General features: G+C 40.0%; 1 protein-coding gene across 1 annotated transcript in view; it reads right to left on the bottom strand.

Moving 5' to 3' along the window:
* The window catches only part of DNAH6 (dynein axonemal heavy chain 6), a 381,291-nt gene that overhangs the window by 225,068 nt on the left and 137,386 nt on the right, over positions 1–18,837 (bottom strand). Inside the window, exons 41-48 of the mRNA XM_040418030.1 lie at positions 18,025–18,156; positions 14,384–14,555; positions 11,382–11,528; positions 9,191–9,264; positions 5,232–5,386; positions 3,442–3,673; positions 2,750–2,902; positions 613–753 (exon numbers count right to left, since the gene is read on the bottom strand). Of these exons, the coding sequence (XP_040273964.1) occupies positions 613–753; positions 2,750–2,902; positions 3,442–3,673; positions 5,232–5,386; positions 9,191–9,264; positions 11,382–11,528; positions 14,384–14,555; positions 18,025–18,156 (1,206 nt within the window). The remainder of the gene's footprint in view (positions 1–612; positions 754–2,749; positions 2,903–3,441; positions 3,674–5,231; positions 5,387–9,190; positions 9,265–11,381; positions 11,529–14,383; positions 14,556–18,024; positions 18,157–18,837) is intronic.

Genomic DNA, 18,837 nt, shown 5'->3' with positions numbered 1-18,837 from the left:
GGAAGAATAGCATCATATTAAATATTTATGACATTTGTGACAGAGTCTCTGTTGCAAATATGAATATAACCTTACTAGGAATCTTGAGGAATCCTTGAAAGGTCTTTAAGGATGACCAAGGTGTTTACCACAAAGTTTTTACAAAAATACTTATCTATAAAGGGGTGAATAGGGTATTTCATTTGAAGCTGTCAACTCAAGAACCTACATTTATGGGTGCATTTTTATTAACGAGAAAACAAGGTAAAGATAGAAACATTTTAAGTGAGGCTGATGCGATCACATTTAACTAGAGTCTTAAGTGCACACTACAAAAAATGATACTTTTGATACAAATTTTACCAATCATGACCATAATGATTGTGGGATTCATACAGTAAGTTAACATAAGGGTTGTCTGAGATTAGACAAAAGGTTTGATTCTCTATATTCCTGAACAGACAGTGGTTGTGACTGGTATTACAGCTGATCCCCATTCAACCGATTGAGGTTGAACTGCAGAAACAGTACAGCATTGCCACTGTTTTTAGAGAAAAAAGTAGACCCTGTCCTTCTGATCTCAGAAAACCTCTAGATTTCAGTGATATCATTCTTAGTTACCAAAGTACTAACCTGCACAAACCAGTCAATAGTGCAGCAATTGACAAGTGATGGAAACATACGACATCTCGATCTAAAAGCCTCTCCAACCGGACTCATACAGAGAACAATGTGCAGCCTCTGACGCACTCGGTTGATAAAAAACTGAAATACCTAGATTGGAAGACCAGAGACAGAACTTTTGTATCGTAAAGTACACAAATGTTTTATTCAAAGAGCAATTGGAAAATTCATGAGAAAGCTGAAAGAGGTAGAGCTGTAAAGGTGGACCCATCATATCAGCCTGTAGATGTGACAGAAATTGTGCATTAAGAAAAATGCTCAAAAATAGGATGGGGTTGAGAATTATGATTTATTTGGAATCGCACTACTGTACTCAAGATTTAGACAATTTATGCATAAATGCGTGGTTTCTAACTCTCCTGTAACAGTATATTACTGTGGTGATTGTAAAGCTTTGCTGCCCACAGATATTAATTTCTACTGCCAGATGTTACAGTTTTCTGCAATGATCTTCTGAAAATGCAGCATTTAGGAGTCATGCAGAAATAGGTAAAAAGGCACTCAGATGTCTGTGGGACCTACTATACGTTGGTAGGCATCTAATCTCATATACAGACATGAATATGGCAGCAAAAATGTGTTATACTCCATTAGATGGTGCATTATGTTGGCATGCTCCCCAAAAGCATTGGTTCTACAGGACAATATCTCTGTATCATGGGTACGACACAGCAGCACATAGAGTGCCGAACAAATATTAGTTCTGTTTTAGTCTCCTTTGTTCTTCCACCTTATAGAATACACATGTTTAGCTTAGTCAGGTTGATACATACCAGCCAAACAACTTTATGTGGGGAGTTAGCTAGTATCTATGGCGGATTATGAGGTATAGATGCACATTGTGAATCATAGCTATATCCTGAAATATAGAACATGGCCAAGCCTTTAGACAACCACTAATTAGTAGAACAAGGGTGTTTCAAAACCTTCGGTTTTGGTGTTGGATCCCCACAATCACATACTAGTGGCCTATCATGCAGAGACCTACACCTTTAATGTCATAGAGAGGTTATTTATCACAGTGTAAACCTTAATGAGTAGTGACTTTGCCATTTGACTTTTTTTTACTGCTATCACCATTGGTTTTACCATTGACGGCCATCCTAGGGCCGCTGGCTACGTGGCTGCACGCTAATACAGAAGCGCGTGCAGCTGCTCCATGTTTGTTTGTTTGTTTGTCTTTCGCTTCCATTGCTTCTGATGACAAAGTTGCAAGTGAATGGCAACTTGAGAAACGCATCGAGCAGCAACTATATACAGCAAAGAGCTATTATGAGGTTCTGCTGTCATAAAGAATAGGTTTAGGAAGCAAGAAACAATGATTTAGTAGCCAATTCTGGAGGAGGGGGTATTTATGTTGGATCATAGGAGTTAGATGCGGGCAAACAGCCAGGGACAGCATTAAGTGAGGGTCCCACAGCAGTCACAAGTCCGGTCCGACAACCCCAATCCAAGTATTCAACCCATAGGGAAAGGGTCCACACTGGACCATAATATGACCTGGGTTTTGTGTTAATTAATCACCATTGGTTTTACTCCTTTTATTTAACAATAAAATAAAATTTTATTGATAAATATATTATTGATACAAAGTACAACAAAGATGATACAATGTAACAGAATCCAGCAAGTGTGCTGATATCAGAAGAACATATAGAACTTTCAGTGGAGATATGCTGACTAAGGGTCCATTCACACGTCCGTAGAATGGGTCTGCATCCGTTCCGCAAATTGTGCAACAGGTGCATACCCAATCATTCTCTATGGGGCAGGAATGGATGCGGACAGCACACAGGGTGCTGTCCGCATCTGCATTTCCGGAGCACGCCCTCGATCTTCCGGTCCGCGGCTGCGGAAAAAAATAGAACATGTCTTATTCTTGTTCGCAATTGCGGACAAGAATAGCCAGTTCTATGGGGGTGCCAGCCAGGTGTATTGCGGATGCACTACGGACGTGTGAATGGATTAAGCTGATTATTGGAGACTAAGTCTGAGATAATAAAATTCTTATTTATTCTATTTTTCGCATTTTCTGCTACCAACTTTACCAGAGTAACAATAAAGCATATACTTCATACAGGTGTACCTCATCTCTGTTTCCTTCAGGTATGCCGGCTTCCTTTGCTTTGGGTCTCGTTGCAGCCAAAACAAACTCTAGTTCATCCTTCTCAAATAAATTAGGCACTTCACCAGAATTAAGCATGTTGTTAATGTCTTCCAAAAACTCCTCCACAACAATCTACAGGATCCAGAAATAATTGTGAATAGATTAAATAAAGTCACGTTCTCTGCAAAACTAAGCAAATTGGGTACTCAAGAGTCTTGGCCGCTATGGGAGTCTTAATGAGGCTGTATGAATTGTCACCAGAATTCTCCATAAGATAGCTTAAAATATATACTAATCATTTATTTTTATTTGGCATACAAACTATCGGAAGATAAGTGGTCTTGTGGACCTAGCACTGCCATAATGTATAGTACTTCTTGTACATAAGGAATTAACATTAAAACATTCATAATCACGAATGGGTTGTCTATGACTTTACATATGAGTTGAGTCCCCCAGTCCTCTTCATTAAACATGATCATACTGTATTCATATACCATTGGATGGCTGCTGAATACCCTGGATAATGTTATCTTGTATCACAAGATCACAGATTGTGTGCTAGGATGACAAGACACATAACATATGACTATCCTAGACCAAGTGCCTAGAGCATTAAAATGCTGGGTTCTGGAGAACATAGAAAGGTGTATCTGGTGACCTATGTTTACCTGTGTGTCAGTAAAGAGAAAAACCATGTCCTTGTCTTCCACTCCAGCCATTTTGTACAGTTTTCTTAGATCTTCATGGAAAGAATCATAATTGTACCCCCGATTCAGCTCTATTTGGAAGCACTTATAACCACAGATATGGGCTGCAAGTCTGGTAAGAGACTGCTTGCCTGTTCCACCAACACCCACCAAAAGAGCATTTCCCCTTTCCTGACGAATCATTCGAGCAATCCTAGGAATTAATTATACACAGTTACCATATAAACAAAGTGAGACCATGTATAAAATGCAGAAAATAAAAACTTGCCATTTTTTTACATTTATGCATGTATTTGGCAATCAGCTGGAAAAAATGGCATATCTAGTAGTGGTAAGTTAAAATTACTGCACTGAGCAGTAGGAAAAATGATCCAGTATTTTTGCACTTGTGGGTAAGACTATGTAACTTTGAATTATTTTGGAAAATGATCCTGACAAAAACCTCAGATGGATAACTCTGATATATGTAACCTTACTGAATACAGTTATATATGTCACTAATAAATTGCCACTGTAAAAAAAACAGTGTGGTGCCAAAGTACCAAAGAGCATTTCCTGGTGCATTCAATAGAGGTACACTACAAATAAGTTATTCCAAGGAACATTATAGAGGCAGGCAGGTGCTCAAGAAATAACCCTTGTCCAAATGCCCCATTAGGACTCCAGACCCCCACTATAAGCCAGAATGGAGAGCCGCTTTATAAGAGGAGCTCCCATTCTGGTGGGTTTGAAGCATTGTATTACATGGACAGCCAGTCATATGAATGGCCACAATATAATGCTAGCTTTCTACTGCAATGGTCACTGCTTGGGAAATGCCTGGCTGGTCCCAGGTTCCCTTTACAGTCCAACCAGGAGCTGGACTTGGGTCTGCGCTCTTAAAACAATCATCTCTGATGAGCCAACCTGTTCACTACATGGATAAGGGTACTTTCACACTTGCGTTGTGAGGATCCGGCAGGCAGTTCCGTTGCCAGAACTGCCTGCCGGATCCGGAAATCCGTATGAAAACGGATATCATTTGTAGATGGATCCGGATGGGGATCCGTCTGACAAATGAATTGAATTTCCGGATCCGTCTCTCCAGTGTCATCCGGAAAAACGGATCCGGTATTTACTTTTTTCGCATTTTTAAAGGTCTGTGCATGCGCAGACCGGGAAACCCGATCCGCCATAAATACATTTCAATGGAAATTAATGCCGGATCCGACGTTCCAGCAAGTGTTCCGGAATTTTGGCCGGAATTTTTCTCCGGCCAAATACCGTAAGAGGGACTGAACTGAAGACATCCTGATGCATACTGAACAGATTGCTCTCCATTCAGAATGCATTAGGATAAACTGAAGCGTTTTCTTCCTGTTTTGAGGCCCTAGGATGGAACTCAATACAGGAAAAGAATAACGCTAGTGTGAAAGTATCCTAAGAAGAGTGAAAAGTTGCATTTGTTTCTATAAGGTTGAAGATGGCTATATGGCAAAAAATGACGTAATTGGACGGTAACAGTATAAATAAATGGCTTTCTTATACTTCTTAAAAGCTTATCAATTTATGTGCTATTCATTACTTACACATCCTATTCTATATAAAATATAAGTACAATATGCACTATAGGAATACATGTGTTCTTTCAGGTCAACATGAAAGTACATCTTGCATGAGAAACCTTACCATTGCTTCTGTGTATGCACTGTATGTTTTTTATATATTTATGACAGTGACTACTATACAACACTATTTAGAGCCTGCTGTACCTGGAGACATGCTCTACTGCATCCTGAAAAAATACCAGTTTGACATCTTTAGTGTTAGTCAAATTATAGTCATCGAGATAGTCCTGCAGCACCGATCTGATTTTGTCTATATCAGTAAGGTCCTCATAAACTCTATCAGCCTTGTCTGCTCCAACCTACGATCAGAAATGAAATGACATTTTATAGGTTGTAGAATGCTTCAAATCAGAGAAAAAGAATCAAACAAATAAAATGTTAACAATCTGTGCAAAGTAATAAATGTATATACATAGGGGGACATTTATCATTTGTGGTTGTTTTTGTTTCAGTTTTAAGTTTGTCTTTGCTTTGCGTGCCTGCGCCAAATTTATTAAATGGTGCAATTTTCTGTTTTTGCGTTTTCTTTTTTCGCTCCCTGACTTCCCGTAGCCATAGCATTTTTATTGTTTATGTTCACATTGCCGTATGAGGACTTGTTTTTTGTAGAACAAATTGTACTTTCTAATGGCAACATTTAATACTGCATAGGATGTAGAAGGAAGCTGGGGAAAAAAATCCAAATAGGGTGGAATTGGAAAAAAAAAAAAATGCAATTCTGCCACAGTTTTATGGGTTACGGCGTTAACTATGCGGTAAAACTAACTTGTGCTCTTCATTCTCCAGGAGTGAGGCGTCCCTGCCCGGGAAGCATGTGCTTCTGGGTTTTAGGCCTCTCAGATGCCATGGTCACATTTTACCAAGGCATATGAGGATTTAAATGTCCATGATTGCCATTACCGCCAAACGCAGACATTAGCCGTCTGCAGTTACACAGTTGCTATGGTGCTCGCACCATCTTTAAATAATAATATTTAAAGTTAAAGTTAATAATATATTTGGCATGAGTGCAATGTGGTTTACACCTATATGTGTAAAAGTAAATCAGGGGGTAGATGTGCCAGAGTTAAGATCTAATCTCATTTTAAACCCTTAAACATAGACCACTTTGAAAAGTGCACATGATCCCCAAATGTTGCAGAAAACGCCACAATCGGCATCACGTGCAACATTTTAAAGCCACAAAACTGCTGTATGTGATTTGATAAAAGTCCCTCATAATACAGTGTATGCGATTTATTTATTTTAGCCCTAGCCAACTGCAAGCCCTCAAGCCACTGATGCTGCACTGTGCTTGATGCAACAATAGAGAGGCATAAGTGTATATTCCCATGTGGCAGATTTGTTGCAGACGTTTTTGTGACTCTCCCATTTATCTAAATATGGGTTAGAAATCCATGCACATGCTGCAGAAACATAATATAATAATAATGGCCATTATTATATAAATTAAGGGGACATAATGGGGCAACGTTTCAGCCCAGCTGACTATGACTATGAATATTGACTATAAATTGATTATAAATTATCCAATCATGCATTTTAATTTTTCAATTATGTATTATAATGAACTTGGGGGTATTTAAGTTGGCACTTGATATCATTCTATTGCTTTACAAAGGCCTCATTGAGCTGGGCTGAAACGTTGCGACTGGGGAAATAAACGAGTCTATCACCCTTCACTTCATTGGAGTGTTGCCTCATCATTTGCCATTTTGGATATCATTTATGGATTTTTCTGCCCGGCCTGAAATCCTTGAGGAATTGCAACCATTCACACTACTGCTGTGCTGCTGTTGGTATTTGACTGATGTAATAGATAGATAGATAGATAGATAGCTAGATAGATAGAAAAGTCCCATTAAGAGGACTGAAACATCACATTAGTGAAAAGGTTTTTAGCTGCACTACTTTTTGCTCTTCTTTTCTGTTTTAGATAAATAGATACCAGACCGATTTGATAGATATTAGATAGATAAATTTATAGATATTGCATAGCTAGATAGATAGATAGATAGATAGATAGATACTACATAGATAGATAGATACTACATAGATAGATAGATACTACATAGATAGATAGATAGATAGATAGATACTACATAGATAGATGTACAGGGTGGGCCATTTATATGGATACACCTTAATAAAATGGGAATGGTTGGTGATATTAACTTCCTGTTTGTGGCACATTAGTATATGTGAGGGGGGAAACTTTTCAAGATGGGTGGTGACCATGGCAGCCATTTTGAAGTCGGCAATTTTGAATCCAACTTTTGTTTTTTCAATAGGAAGAGGGTCATGTGACATCAAACTTATTGGGAATTTCACACGAAAAACAATGGTGTGCTTGGTTTTAACGTAAATTTATTCTTTCATGAGTTATTTACAAGTTTCTCTTTGTTTACAGCCATTGACATGTCGCCGAGGTTAACACGTGAGGAGCGGATAGAAATTGTGTTGATGTCTGGTGAACGCAGTAACCGGGTCATTGCAGCAGATTTCAATGCAAGACACCCTACGAGACCACCCATCTCCCATGCTACAGTTAGCAAACTGCTTGCTAAGTTTCGTGAAACGGGTTCAGTGTTGGATTTGCCAAAATGTGGACGCATGAAATCCGTCTCTAATAAAGAAACATCAGTGGCTGTCCTAGCTTCATTCAGCAAGAGCCCACAGCGTAGCACTCGCCGCATGTCACTGGAGAGTGGCATTGGTCGAACATCCCTTCGGCGGATATTAGCTACTCACAAATGGCACCCTTACAAACTCCAGCTACTGCAGCATCTCAACGAGGATGACCCAGATCGGCGCACTGAATTTGCAGAATGGGCAAAACAAAAATTGGAACAGGACCCTCAGTTTACGCAGAAGATTTTGTTCAGTGATGAGGCAAACTTTTATGTGAATGGTGAAGTTAACAAACAAAACCACCGCTATTGGTCTGACACTAACCCACATTGGATAGATCCCTCCAAGACTGTTGGAACAAAAAAAATTATGGTATGGTGTGGTATATGGGGTACAAAGATAGTGGGGCCATTCTTCATCAATGGAAACCTCAAGGCCACTGGATATGCGAAATTGCTACATGATGATGTGTTTCCCTCTTTATGCACTGAAGCTGGCACGTTCCTTGAGTTTTTCCAGCAAGATGGTGCACCACCACATTATGGGTGTCAGGTGCGAGCATTCCTATATGAACAGTTTCCTGGAAAGTGGATTGGTCGTCGTGGGCCAGTTGAATGGCCCCCAAGGTCTCCCGATGTGACCCCATTAGACTTTTATCTTTGGGGTCATCTGAAGGCAATTGTCTATGGTGTGAAGATACGAGATGTGCAGCACCTGAAACTACGGATACTGGAAGCCTGTGCTAGTATTTCTCCTGTGGTGTTGCTATCAGTGTGTGAAGAGTGGGAGAAGAGGGTTGCATTGACAATCCAACACAATGGGCAGCACATTGAACACATTTTATAAGTGGTCAGAAACTTGTAAATAACTCATGAAAGAATAAAGTTACGTTAAAACCAAGCACACCATTGTTTTTCTTGTGAAATTCCCAATAAGTTTGATGTGTCACATGACCCTCTTCCTATTGAAAAAACAAAAGTTGGATTCAAAATGTCCGACTTCAAAATGTCCGCCATGGTCACCACCCATCTTGAAAAGTTTCCCCCCTCACATATACTAATGTGCCACAAACAGGAAGTTAATATCACCAACCATTCCCATTTTATTAAGGTGTATCCATATAAATGGCCCACCCTGTAGTTTGTATATACATCTTTAATCATGAGATATTCTGTTGGACATTACATCCCTCTAAGAGCATCAAGGAGCGATAATTTCATGTTATATTTTACATACTTGGCTGAATGATGCAATTCCGCATGACATATGTGATTAATAGCTTGCAATAGCTGATATTTGTTTGATTGCATGCAAGCCAGACAACCCAGTGGCCTGTCACGCTGTCACAGCAGGGGCTGTGGGTAAACATATGTTCTGCGTCTACAGAACAGCCTGGGATGGATGTTTTATTGCTGTTCATTTCACCTCAAGTATAAGTGAAAACTGCAGACATGAAGATAATCTGTTTTTACCTTAATGAAATCTCCAAAAATAATTGGGTTTGTTACGAAGTACTCTGGATCAATCTGAACCCCAAAATGTTTGCCTGCAAAAATAAAAAAAATAATAGTTAATAATCCAATGGTTTATAACAGTCTGTTCTCCACCTCACAACCAAGTTTTTCTATATAATAAGGGTACTTTCACACTTGTGTTGTTTGATTCCGGCACTAATACATTCCTATGGGGAAAAATGCCGGATCCGGCATTCAGGCAAGTCTTCAGTTTTTTTCGCCGGAGATAAAACCGTAGCATGCTACGGTTTTATCTTTTGCCTGATCAGTCAAAATGACTGAACTGAAGACATCCTGATGCATCCTGAACAGATTACTCTCCATTCAGAATGCATGGGGATATGCCTGACCAGTTCTTTTCCGGTATAGAGCCCCTAGGACGGAACTCTATGCCGGAAAAGAAAAACGCAAGTGTGAAAGTACCCTTTCTGGTGTCATCAGGCAAAAGAGTTCCGGGATTTATTTTTTTCCGGAATATCGTAACCCTCAATGCGGCAATTTGAATGCACTAATACATTCCTATGCTAGTGCGAAAGTACCCTAACTGTTTCAGTTTTTTACATATATTATTTCTTTATTTTTACTCTACAGTAGTATCTAGGACATCTAAGCTGATAACATACTAATGACTGAGACTTAATTAATCCTTTACAGAAAAGCCTATTTGGACCTTCATGACGCCAAAGCACTGTAGACAGATGACCATACTGTGGTGACTCTATAGCATCCACCCTTGGGTCTAGTGAATTGGATCTCCATAGTTTCACACAATATCCAGGTATTGCAGCTAAATTAAAGGGCATCTGTCAGCAGATTAGCACCTATCAAACTGACCTGTTTCTTGAGCTCATATATGTTCATATGCAACTGCATTGCTGAGATAAATTAAGTTTTAATATGTGCAAATGAGCCTCTAGGAGCAACTGAACCACTGCCGTTCCACCTACAGGCTCTGCTCTTTCTGCAACTGCCGCACCATCTCCACTTTGTCATCAAAGCATAGAATACCAATGGGACCCTTCCCAATTCCTAAGGGCGCTGTACTTGGCTATCTCTTGCAGTCCTATAGACTAAATGGGGCAGCACAGAATATGCTCAACCTGCCACTGCATTAGGATAGAAATAGGTCTCCCATTCTTGGGATCAGTGGGGTCCCAGTGATTGGACCCAACTGATCAGTTAGTTATCGTCTATCCAGTGGATAAGGGGATAACTTGCGGTAACTGGAAAACTTTTACCTTTACAGAGGCTTTTCACATTAGATTAAAAGCTTCCCAGCAGCAGTAGATGTACTAAGATAATTAGTGGTCCTCCCCGTTGGCGTTTGTTTTCCGAGCTGCAGCGGTGATGTCCTGTGGGTACCATCTCACCAATACAACCTGCATAACCTGCATTGGCCTTAGTAGTCACATACCATATACAGCTGAGGCCAAGTGATTGGCTGCACAGTGACCTGTGTTCACAAAACATCATCGCTGCAGCCAGGAAAACAGCCACCAGCTGGGGGACTGAAGAAAGGTGCTGGAAGTGGCAGGGGAGAAAGGTGGTGAGTATAACTTCCTTTTCTATTTTAGTACATGCAGTATACTGCTTCTGGGAAACTTCAAATTTAACTTGGAAATCCCCTTTAATATGTGATACAGCAACTGAAGTGGACACCAACATAGTAAGTCACCCCTGAATACTGAAAGCATTGGTTGAGCTAGATTATGTTGGTTAGCTAGGGGTTATCCAATAGTACAAATACCCCCCAAAATGCCCAGGCCCCACCTATAGACGATATTTACCTGGTCCCCAGCACCCGCATCCCTCCGGATACCTGAACAAAACATGATGGGGGAGCAGCCAATAGCAGGCCATGATGGTGACCAGCCTTCCTAGCATCACTAGCGATACTAGGGAGGCTGGTCACTGTCGCGGTGGCCGTGCAGGGATCCAGAGGGACGCAGGTGCCGGGGTCCGGGTAAGTATCGTCTATAGGAGGTGCCTGGGCACTGTGCAGAGTATTTGCACTACTAGACAACCCCTTGTCCAGAATTCTAATGTGGAAGTAGAAGTTATTTTAAGTTTTTAGATGGTTTAGTGCCATAGTTGCTGGCAGCAGTTTACAATGCTTAAGAAAATGATAAAGGGATGCAGAAAGACTTACTGGCCATCTCTGAGAGCATTGTATGGAAATACTGCTTGTCTTCACTGTTGATTAGACGGTCATGAAAGATTCTTTGACACTCATGACAAAACAATCTGAAAATTTGCGATTGATCACGTACCGATCCTGGATCACACTGAAGAATGCCTGTAGAATATATGATGCAACATGAATCACTACACTACCAATAAATAATTTTAAGAAATAAAGGAAGACTATAAAGAAGTGGAAAAACAGTCAAACAGATTACTGTAGATCTTTCAGATGCTTCAGGTTATGGATATTTAGCCAAGTTACATTAGTGGAGTCACTACATATGTAAAGCTCATGCAGATGTATGCTTAAAACTTTTCCATCAAGCAGCTGGAAAGAGCTAAGGTTCATGGTTACCAGATCATGTTTAGAGCTGTGGACTAACATCGCATGCTAATGACTCCATATTTATCACAGATAAGATTATAATATTAATGTCTGTATAAATCAAATGATATATGCTTCTTAATGCTCTGAATAGTTAGGTTGTATATATAGTGTAGTTTGCTCATTTAGAAACTTTGCAACATTGATCCAGTACCTTTTTGTTTTAAGCAGTTCTGGGAAATATTCCTACAACTGTTTCTATGGAAGACTACATGTTACAGTATATACAGTACATACAGAGTGCATGCCACATTCTTCCCCCAAGACATCCCAGGAATAATGGAAGTTTCGACTTGAGTGTAAAAAGTTATAATGGAAAAATGGCAGCCGAGGCTTGAGAGCACTGCACTAATATAATATATAGCACATGCTCTCTGGCAGCATACCATATGGATGGCATTCAGTAGGTGCAGTGGCACTCACACGATTTCTTAAATATGGCACCACAAGATAACTTATTTGTACAGATGATTATGGCATGTTACTATGTTAATGGTATTTTACAGTAATGAGTACCACCACTTTATTGGTTGTCACTTTTGAAATTCTTGAGTGACAACCAATAAAGTTTCTCTACAACTTGTAACCAATTAACAGTAAATGTCAAGAAAAACAGTTATCCTGAGGATAGATCATCAATATTTAAATCCCAGAAGTCCCAGTAGTTAAGTCCCAGAAAACCTCTTTTAGGACTGGCTGATTTTCTAATTTTGCATTTCCGTTTAACTGCCAGCCTTTTGGGAACCATCATTTTATATTTTTCCATTCACATATCTGTATGAGGGCTTGTTTTTTGGTATTTTTTAACATCACCATTTAATATTGCATTCGATGTAGTGGGAAGAGGGAGAAAAAATTCAAATAGCGTGGAATTGGAAAAAAAAACTCAATTCTGCCATAGTTTTATTTACAGTGTTCTCTATGCGGTAAAACTGACATATTATGTTTCTCTCTCCGAGTCAGTACAACTACAGCAATACCACATTTGTATAGTTTTTCTTGTGAGTTAATACTTAAATAAAAACTGAAAAAAACAGATTTTCTTTGCTTCCTCACAACTTTTTTATAGTTATATCTGTGGAGCTGTGTGAGTGCTCATTTTGGAGTGTGCATGCCTTTTTGATCACTTTTTATTAAAAATTTTTGGGCAGAGATGAAGCAGCGGAAAAAGAAACGCAAATCGGCCATTGTGTTTTTTTCCGTTACACCATTCACCGTATGGGATAAATACATTTATATTTTAATAGTTCAGGCATTTTAGAATTTGGCAGTGTACTTTGTAAAAGTACCCCTAGAGGACTTGAACATGTGATCATCAGATTGTTTCTCCCATAGACTGCAATGATTTAGCATTTGCAGTCATCAGTAGATTCAATACATCACAGGCAGGGGTCCATAGGAATGTATTGCAGTGGTAGGCTCAAACCTTACAAATGCTCGAGGCTACCACAGAGAACAAACGGAGCAGGGGAGACATTTTGGCCTGGAAGCACAGTGCTCCTAAAGAAAGACGCCTCAGATGCCGTGGGCACCACAACATCTGAGGAGTGGAATGTCTGCAATCGGCATTATCACCGACTGCAGATGTTAGCTCCAGGTGTCTGCTGTTTAAAACTAGATTTTTAAAGACCGTACTTCCGCCATACATGTACAGCGGCAGTCCTGAAAGGGTTAATGTGTGGCTGTAGCTTTATTAATACAAAGCCATTTGTTATATTTTAAAGCCAGTCATCTTTTATATTTAGGTCAATGCAGGGGATTAGAAGTGGAAGATCTCATACCAACCAATCAGATTCCACCTTTCATTTTTTTAGAGCTCCTTTGGAAAATGAAAGGTGGAATCTGATTGGTTGCTATGGGCAATTAAGCCAGTTCTACTTTACACCAGTTTGATAAATCTCCCCGACTGTATATTACACAATTAATCTGCACAGTCTTTAACCTCAAGCTGACATGTCGATAAAAGGTGGAGATTCACTTTAAAGGGGTTTTCGGGGAGTACAATATTAATGGCCTATTCTCAGGATACGCCATTATTATCAGATCTGTAGAGCTATAAAACCAGGCTTTGCCACTGATCACCTGCTTGAAAAGGCTTTCACACTCTGGTGAGCGCTGAGGCCTCCTCAGGGCATACCAAGCAGAGTGCTGTACATTGTATAGCGGTGGGCTTGGAACTGCGACCCAAGCCCATTCACTTGAATGGCTCTGAGTTGGGCCAAGGTCATGTGACTGATGAACATTATGTCATTGGCCTAGGAAGAGCCTGCAGCGCTCATGGAAGCACTGCGGTCTCTTCAAACAGCGGATGAACAGGGGTGCTAGGAGTCAGACCTCCACCGATCTGATAATGAAGACATATCTGGAAGATAGGTCAATAATATTGTACTTTTAAGGTTTTATTGTAATATTCAAATAATAGATGTTACTAATAAAACATAATGCATATTGTTAGAATTACTACAGTAGGTACCATACACTATCAGCCGTAATTACAACTAGGAAAAAAAACATTAGAGCTTTTACTTCACAGTATTTTCAATCTGAAATAATCTTTCAGTGTTAGTAACTATGTACAATACCTTGAACACATTTCGACAAGTCACGTAAGTTAAATACATAATGGGATTTTGCAGGCGTTGGGAGAAGATCAATGCTCATTCTGTGGTAAATTTCCACAGCGGCATCCACTATATTGGTGGCACTCTGTTTTACAGCTGGAGGAAAATCCATCAAAAAGCCGTTTAGGATTGCCTGTGTACAACAAAAGACAGTAACTACTTTTCATCATCCTTTAACCAGAAAATACATGGATGTCTTCAGTTTTACTTTCAATAATACTTTAGGACTAATAAGAAATTATAAAAACTATAAAACATAATATACATTCTGCTGAAAAGAACATAAAAAAAAACATACGTACAAATGTATATCTGATCTTTACCTAACTACTGTTTTATGCAAGATTGTAATCCCCCAATGACCTATGTACATTGTCGCTCTTCTTTGAAAGACAGATCGAGAAACAGGATGCTCATGGCTCCATCTGTCTGGCTATTAATGCTGAAATATTTTAGTACAAACAATTAGCAACTCAAGACTGACCATCTGGTTCCAGGTAAACAGGGACAGAAAGAGGCATCTGAAATAATATGTCCTCCTCCCCAATCAACTGTAATGAGTCCATCCAACAAGTCAGTATTTCAGTATAGCTGAGTATCATCCTCCACAGTAAACACTCAGTCCCAAATTCTTATTGTATAGGATTTTTGTGGTTGTTAATTCCAGTATGTAATACATATTGCACACTTCACACATACAGTACCAAGGACAGAGGGTCTAACAGCAGCATCAGGGGTTTCCTGGGATTTTGATATTGATGGCCTATCCTCAGGGTAGGTCATCAATATGAGATTGGCAGGGGTTCCACTCTCAGCACCCTTACCGATCAGCTGTTCAAAGTGTCTGCTCAGTAAGTGTTTAGGCCTCTTCCTAAGCCAGTTCCTGGACCAAGCTCAGTCCCATTCAAGTGAAAGGGGCTGAGCTGCGATACCAAGCACAGTTTCTATCCAATGGAGGGGGCTGTGCTTGGTAGGCTACAAGAAGGCCGTAGCGCTCACCAGAGCTCCAATTGGCAGGGGGTGCTGGGAGTGAGACCCCTGCTGATCTCATGTTGATGACCTATCCTGAGGATAGGCCATCAATGAGAAAATCCCAGAAAACCCCTTTAAACCTGTGAGTACTGTAATACTTATAAGCTATTGACAGAGAAATATACTACAATGGCTTCTACAATTGGCATCTACAGTTATTGTTTTTCACCGTTTTTGAAGTATGTATAAGACAATGCTATTTTTTATGCTCTGCAATGCAAACATTGAACCATCACATTAAACAGGTAATCTATTATTGCCTATGAAAAACAGTCAAAATCCAAGATGCACACTTCCATCTTGTATCATCTGTATAGACAGTACAACAGGGTAGAGGTGCTTTAAAGGGTAACCACCGTTTTTACTGATGGTCTATTCACAAGATAGGATATCAACATCTGTCTGGCCCCCTGTACCCCGACAATCAGCTATTTGGGAAACTACACGGCTCTGTCCATTGTTTAGTGGACAGAGCTGGCTACTGCAGCACTGCTCCCATTGAAATGAATGGGAGAGGCGCTGAAGTAACCAGCTCCGTCCACTACATCCTGGACGGAGCTGTGTGGTGGCACCTATTTCCTGCGTCAGGGCTACTGTCTAAGATCTGCGTCTTTTTTTTTAAATGCTGCATTTTTATGGTGTTTTTATGATGTTTTTGGAGCAAAAACTAACAGGAAATTATGAAATGCTGTACGAACACAGACCGTTTTCTAGCAATTTTTGCTTATTCAGATGTTTTCCCATAGGCTTCTCTAGAGGAAAAGAAATGTCTGAAAAAAGTTGTGCCTAAAAAATGTAACCCTAAAAATGACTTGTAATAACTTAGAGTTTCCATGCCAAAAACGGCAGCAAAAACATGCCATGTGGTAGCAGCCGTATGCCAGCTGCAGTGAACTAGAGCTGAAGGGGTTGTCTCACCATGGACATTTAAAAACAAATATTCACTGTGGAGACCTCCAACATAGGTAATATAATATTTACATACTTGCCAACCTGAGTTGTTGTCTCCCTTACATCCTGCTCCACATGACAGGTTGAAGGTCCTTCAGCAAAGTACACTGTTCTTCGGAGGTCCTTCTCCCCATCCTCAGCCTCCTCACCCACGTGATATAAAGCAGCACTGATGGTACAGTTACCATCTGCATTGCCATAGAATAGTCCTGTACCCAATTTCTAATATGCCTAACCAGCTGTGCCTCACGAGTGTGGGATGCACTATTCTAGACCTTCAGCAGTACAATACAGATGTCATTTACAAGGTGTCAGACTACTGTATTTCATGTTTTTGGGGAAGAGGGACACAAAAACCCAAATATTACAAAATATTTAGAATAAAAATATAAACGAGTAGATCATAACATGTTAGGATCAACAGAAGCATCAAGTCTGGCTACAACCATGAACCAAAAAACTGACTGGCTACATCAATTCTGGCTCTGGCTATGTGACCTGGTGTGATCTTCTCATGGTATTTTTCCAGATGCACAAACCCGCACCTCCATCAATAAAACCAAGAATATTTAAATACCAAAAGACTTCCAGGTGTACCACGTCAGCTATATTGATTCTGCTCAATGTAAGGGCTCGTTCACATGACCGTTGGTGTCCCGTTCCCGTATAGCAGACCGCATTTGCGGATCCGCAATGAACGGGCACCGTTCTGTTGTCATTCCGCATCACGGATGTGGACCCATTCATTTCATTGGGTTCGCAAATCCGGAGATGCGGAACGGAAGCACGGAACACTACGGAGTGCTTTCTGAGGTTCCGTTCTGTGCCTCTGCACAGTAAAAAGATAGAACATGCTCTATCAGATAGAACATGCTCTATCAGATAGAACATGCTCTATCTTTTTGCGGAACGGAGGGATCGCGGACCCATTCAAGTGAATGGGTCTGCGATCCCCATGCTTCTGCCCCACGGAAGGTGCCCGTGCATTGCGGACCGCCATTTTTTTCACAGGCCGGGCACGGGACACCAACGGTCGTGTGAACGAGCCCTAAGGCTGTAGGAAATGATTTACGAGTTAAGGGCTCATGCACACGACCGCAAAAAACTCATCCATGAAAAATACGTGTGCATTCCGTATTTTACGGAACAGCTGGCCCCTAATAGAACAGTAATATCCTTGTCCGTAATACGGACAATAATAGGACATGTTCTATTTTTTAGCGGAACGGAAATACGGATATGGAATGAACACGGAGTAACTTTCGTTTTTCTGCGGACCCATTGAAATGAATGGTTCCGCATACGGTCTGCAAAAAAAACGTAATGACACGGAAAGAAAATACAATCGTGTGCATGAGCCCTAAAAATTATAAAGTTTCAAGTAACAGAAATGCCCTAGATTGTGTGCAATCAAATTACCCAACATGCACTATGCATCTACGTTTTGGCTATTCCCAATGACCTTTCCTGACTTCTACTAATTACAGAGTTGCTAAATTTCAGCCTAGGATAAAATGTTTCCCTTTTGAATTAAGAAATTTCTAATCTTACTGAAGCTCGTCAGAGTACATGAAATTGACGCAACTCCTTTTCCTGGTTGTGTTGAAGGAGTCACTGACCTGAAAAATCTGTTTGAGGCTGTGCTCTGAGGGTGTTGGAAGGCACAACATGCTGAAGTGTCGTAAAAAGCGTGGAGTTACTGGATTCCGACCCCCACCTGGAGGAGCACAAGCAGCTGCAATAGTTACATCCTGAGGGAAAAGAAAATAACATCATGCACAATTTGAATCAAATAGGACAGTGAGATACAGAACTAAGCAGCCAAAACTATGAAGTGATACGCACAATAGAGAATACGCTATCCACAAAATGGAAATACAATGTTGCTGCCTATTTTGTAAGCGAAGTAACCAGTCTGTGTAACATTGTTTCCAGCTGTGAAATCTATTGACCAAAAAAATCAAATATACAGTTTTTATGTTGGAGATAATAAATAGGTCATTATGAATAACAAGAAAGTAAAGAGGCAGATAGAACATTATTATTATTTTTTTTGTTATATAGGGGTTATACAAAGGTTTAAAAAAAAAAGGGGGACTGCTCTTTCTTATTTATTACTAGAAGTGGCGGCACTCTTGTTCATGGTCTGTGTCTAGTATTGCAGCTTAGCTCAATTAAAGTTGAAATAAAGCAGATGTGGATCCCCTGTGTAACTTGAACAGATTCAAAGTGCCCCCCACCCAGGGGAACACATCCCAAGGTAGAAAATAAAATAAATTATCTGATGATCTGAATGGTTGCTATGGGCAAATACTTCTCCTTATCAATGTAAACTACAGTACTATGCAAAAGTTTTAGGCATATTTGAAAGAATGCTTTCAGAAATAGACGTGTCTGCATTTTATTAATTGATAAAATAAACTATTAAGTGA

Source organism: Bufo bufo, chromosome 2, assembly GCF_905171765.1.
Source record: "Bufo bufo chromosome 2, aBufBuf1.1, whole genome shotgun sequence".
Lineage (NCBI taxonomy): Eukaryota > Metazoa > Chordata > Amphibia > Anura > Bufonidae > Bufo > Bufo bufo.
This window is presented reverse-complemented; position numbering and strand designations above follow the sequence as displayed.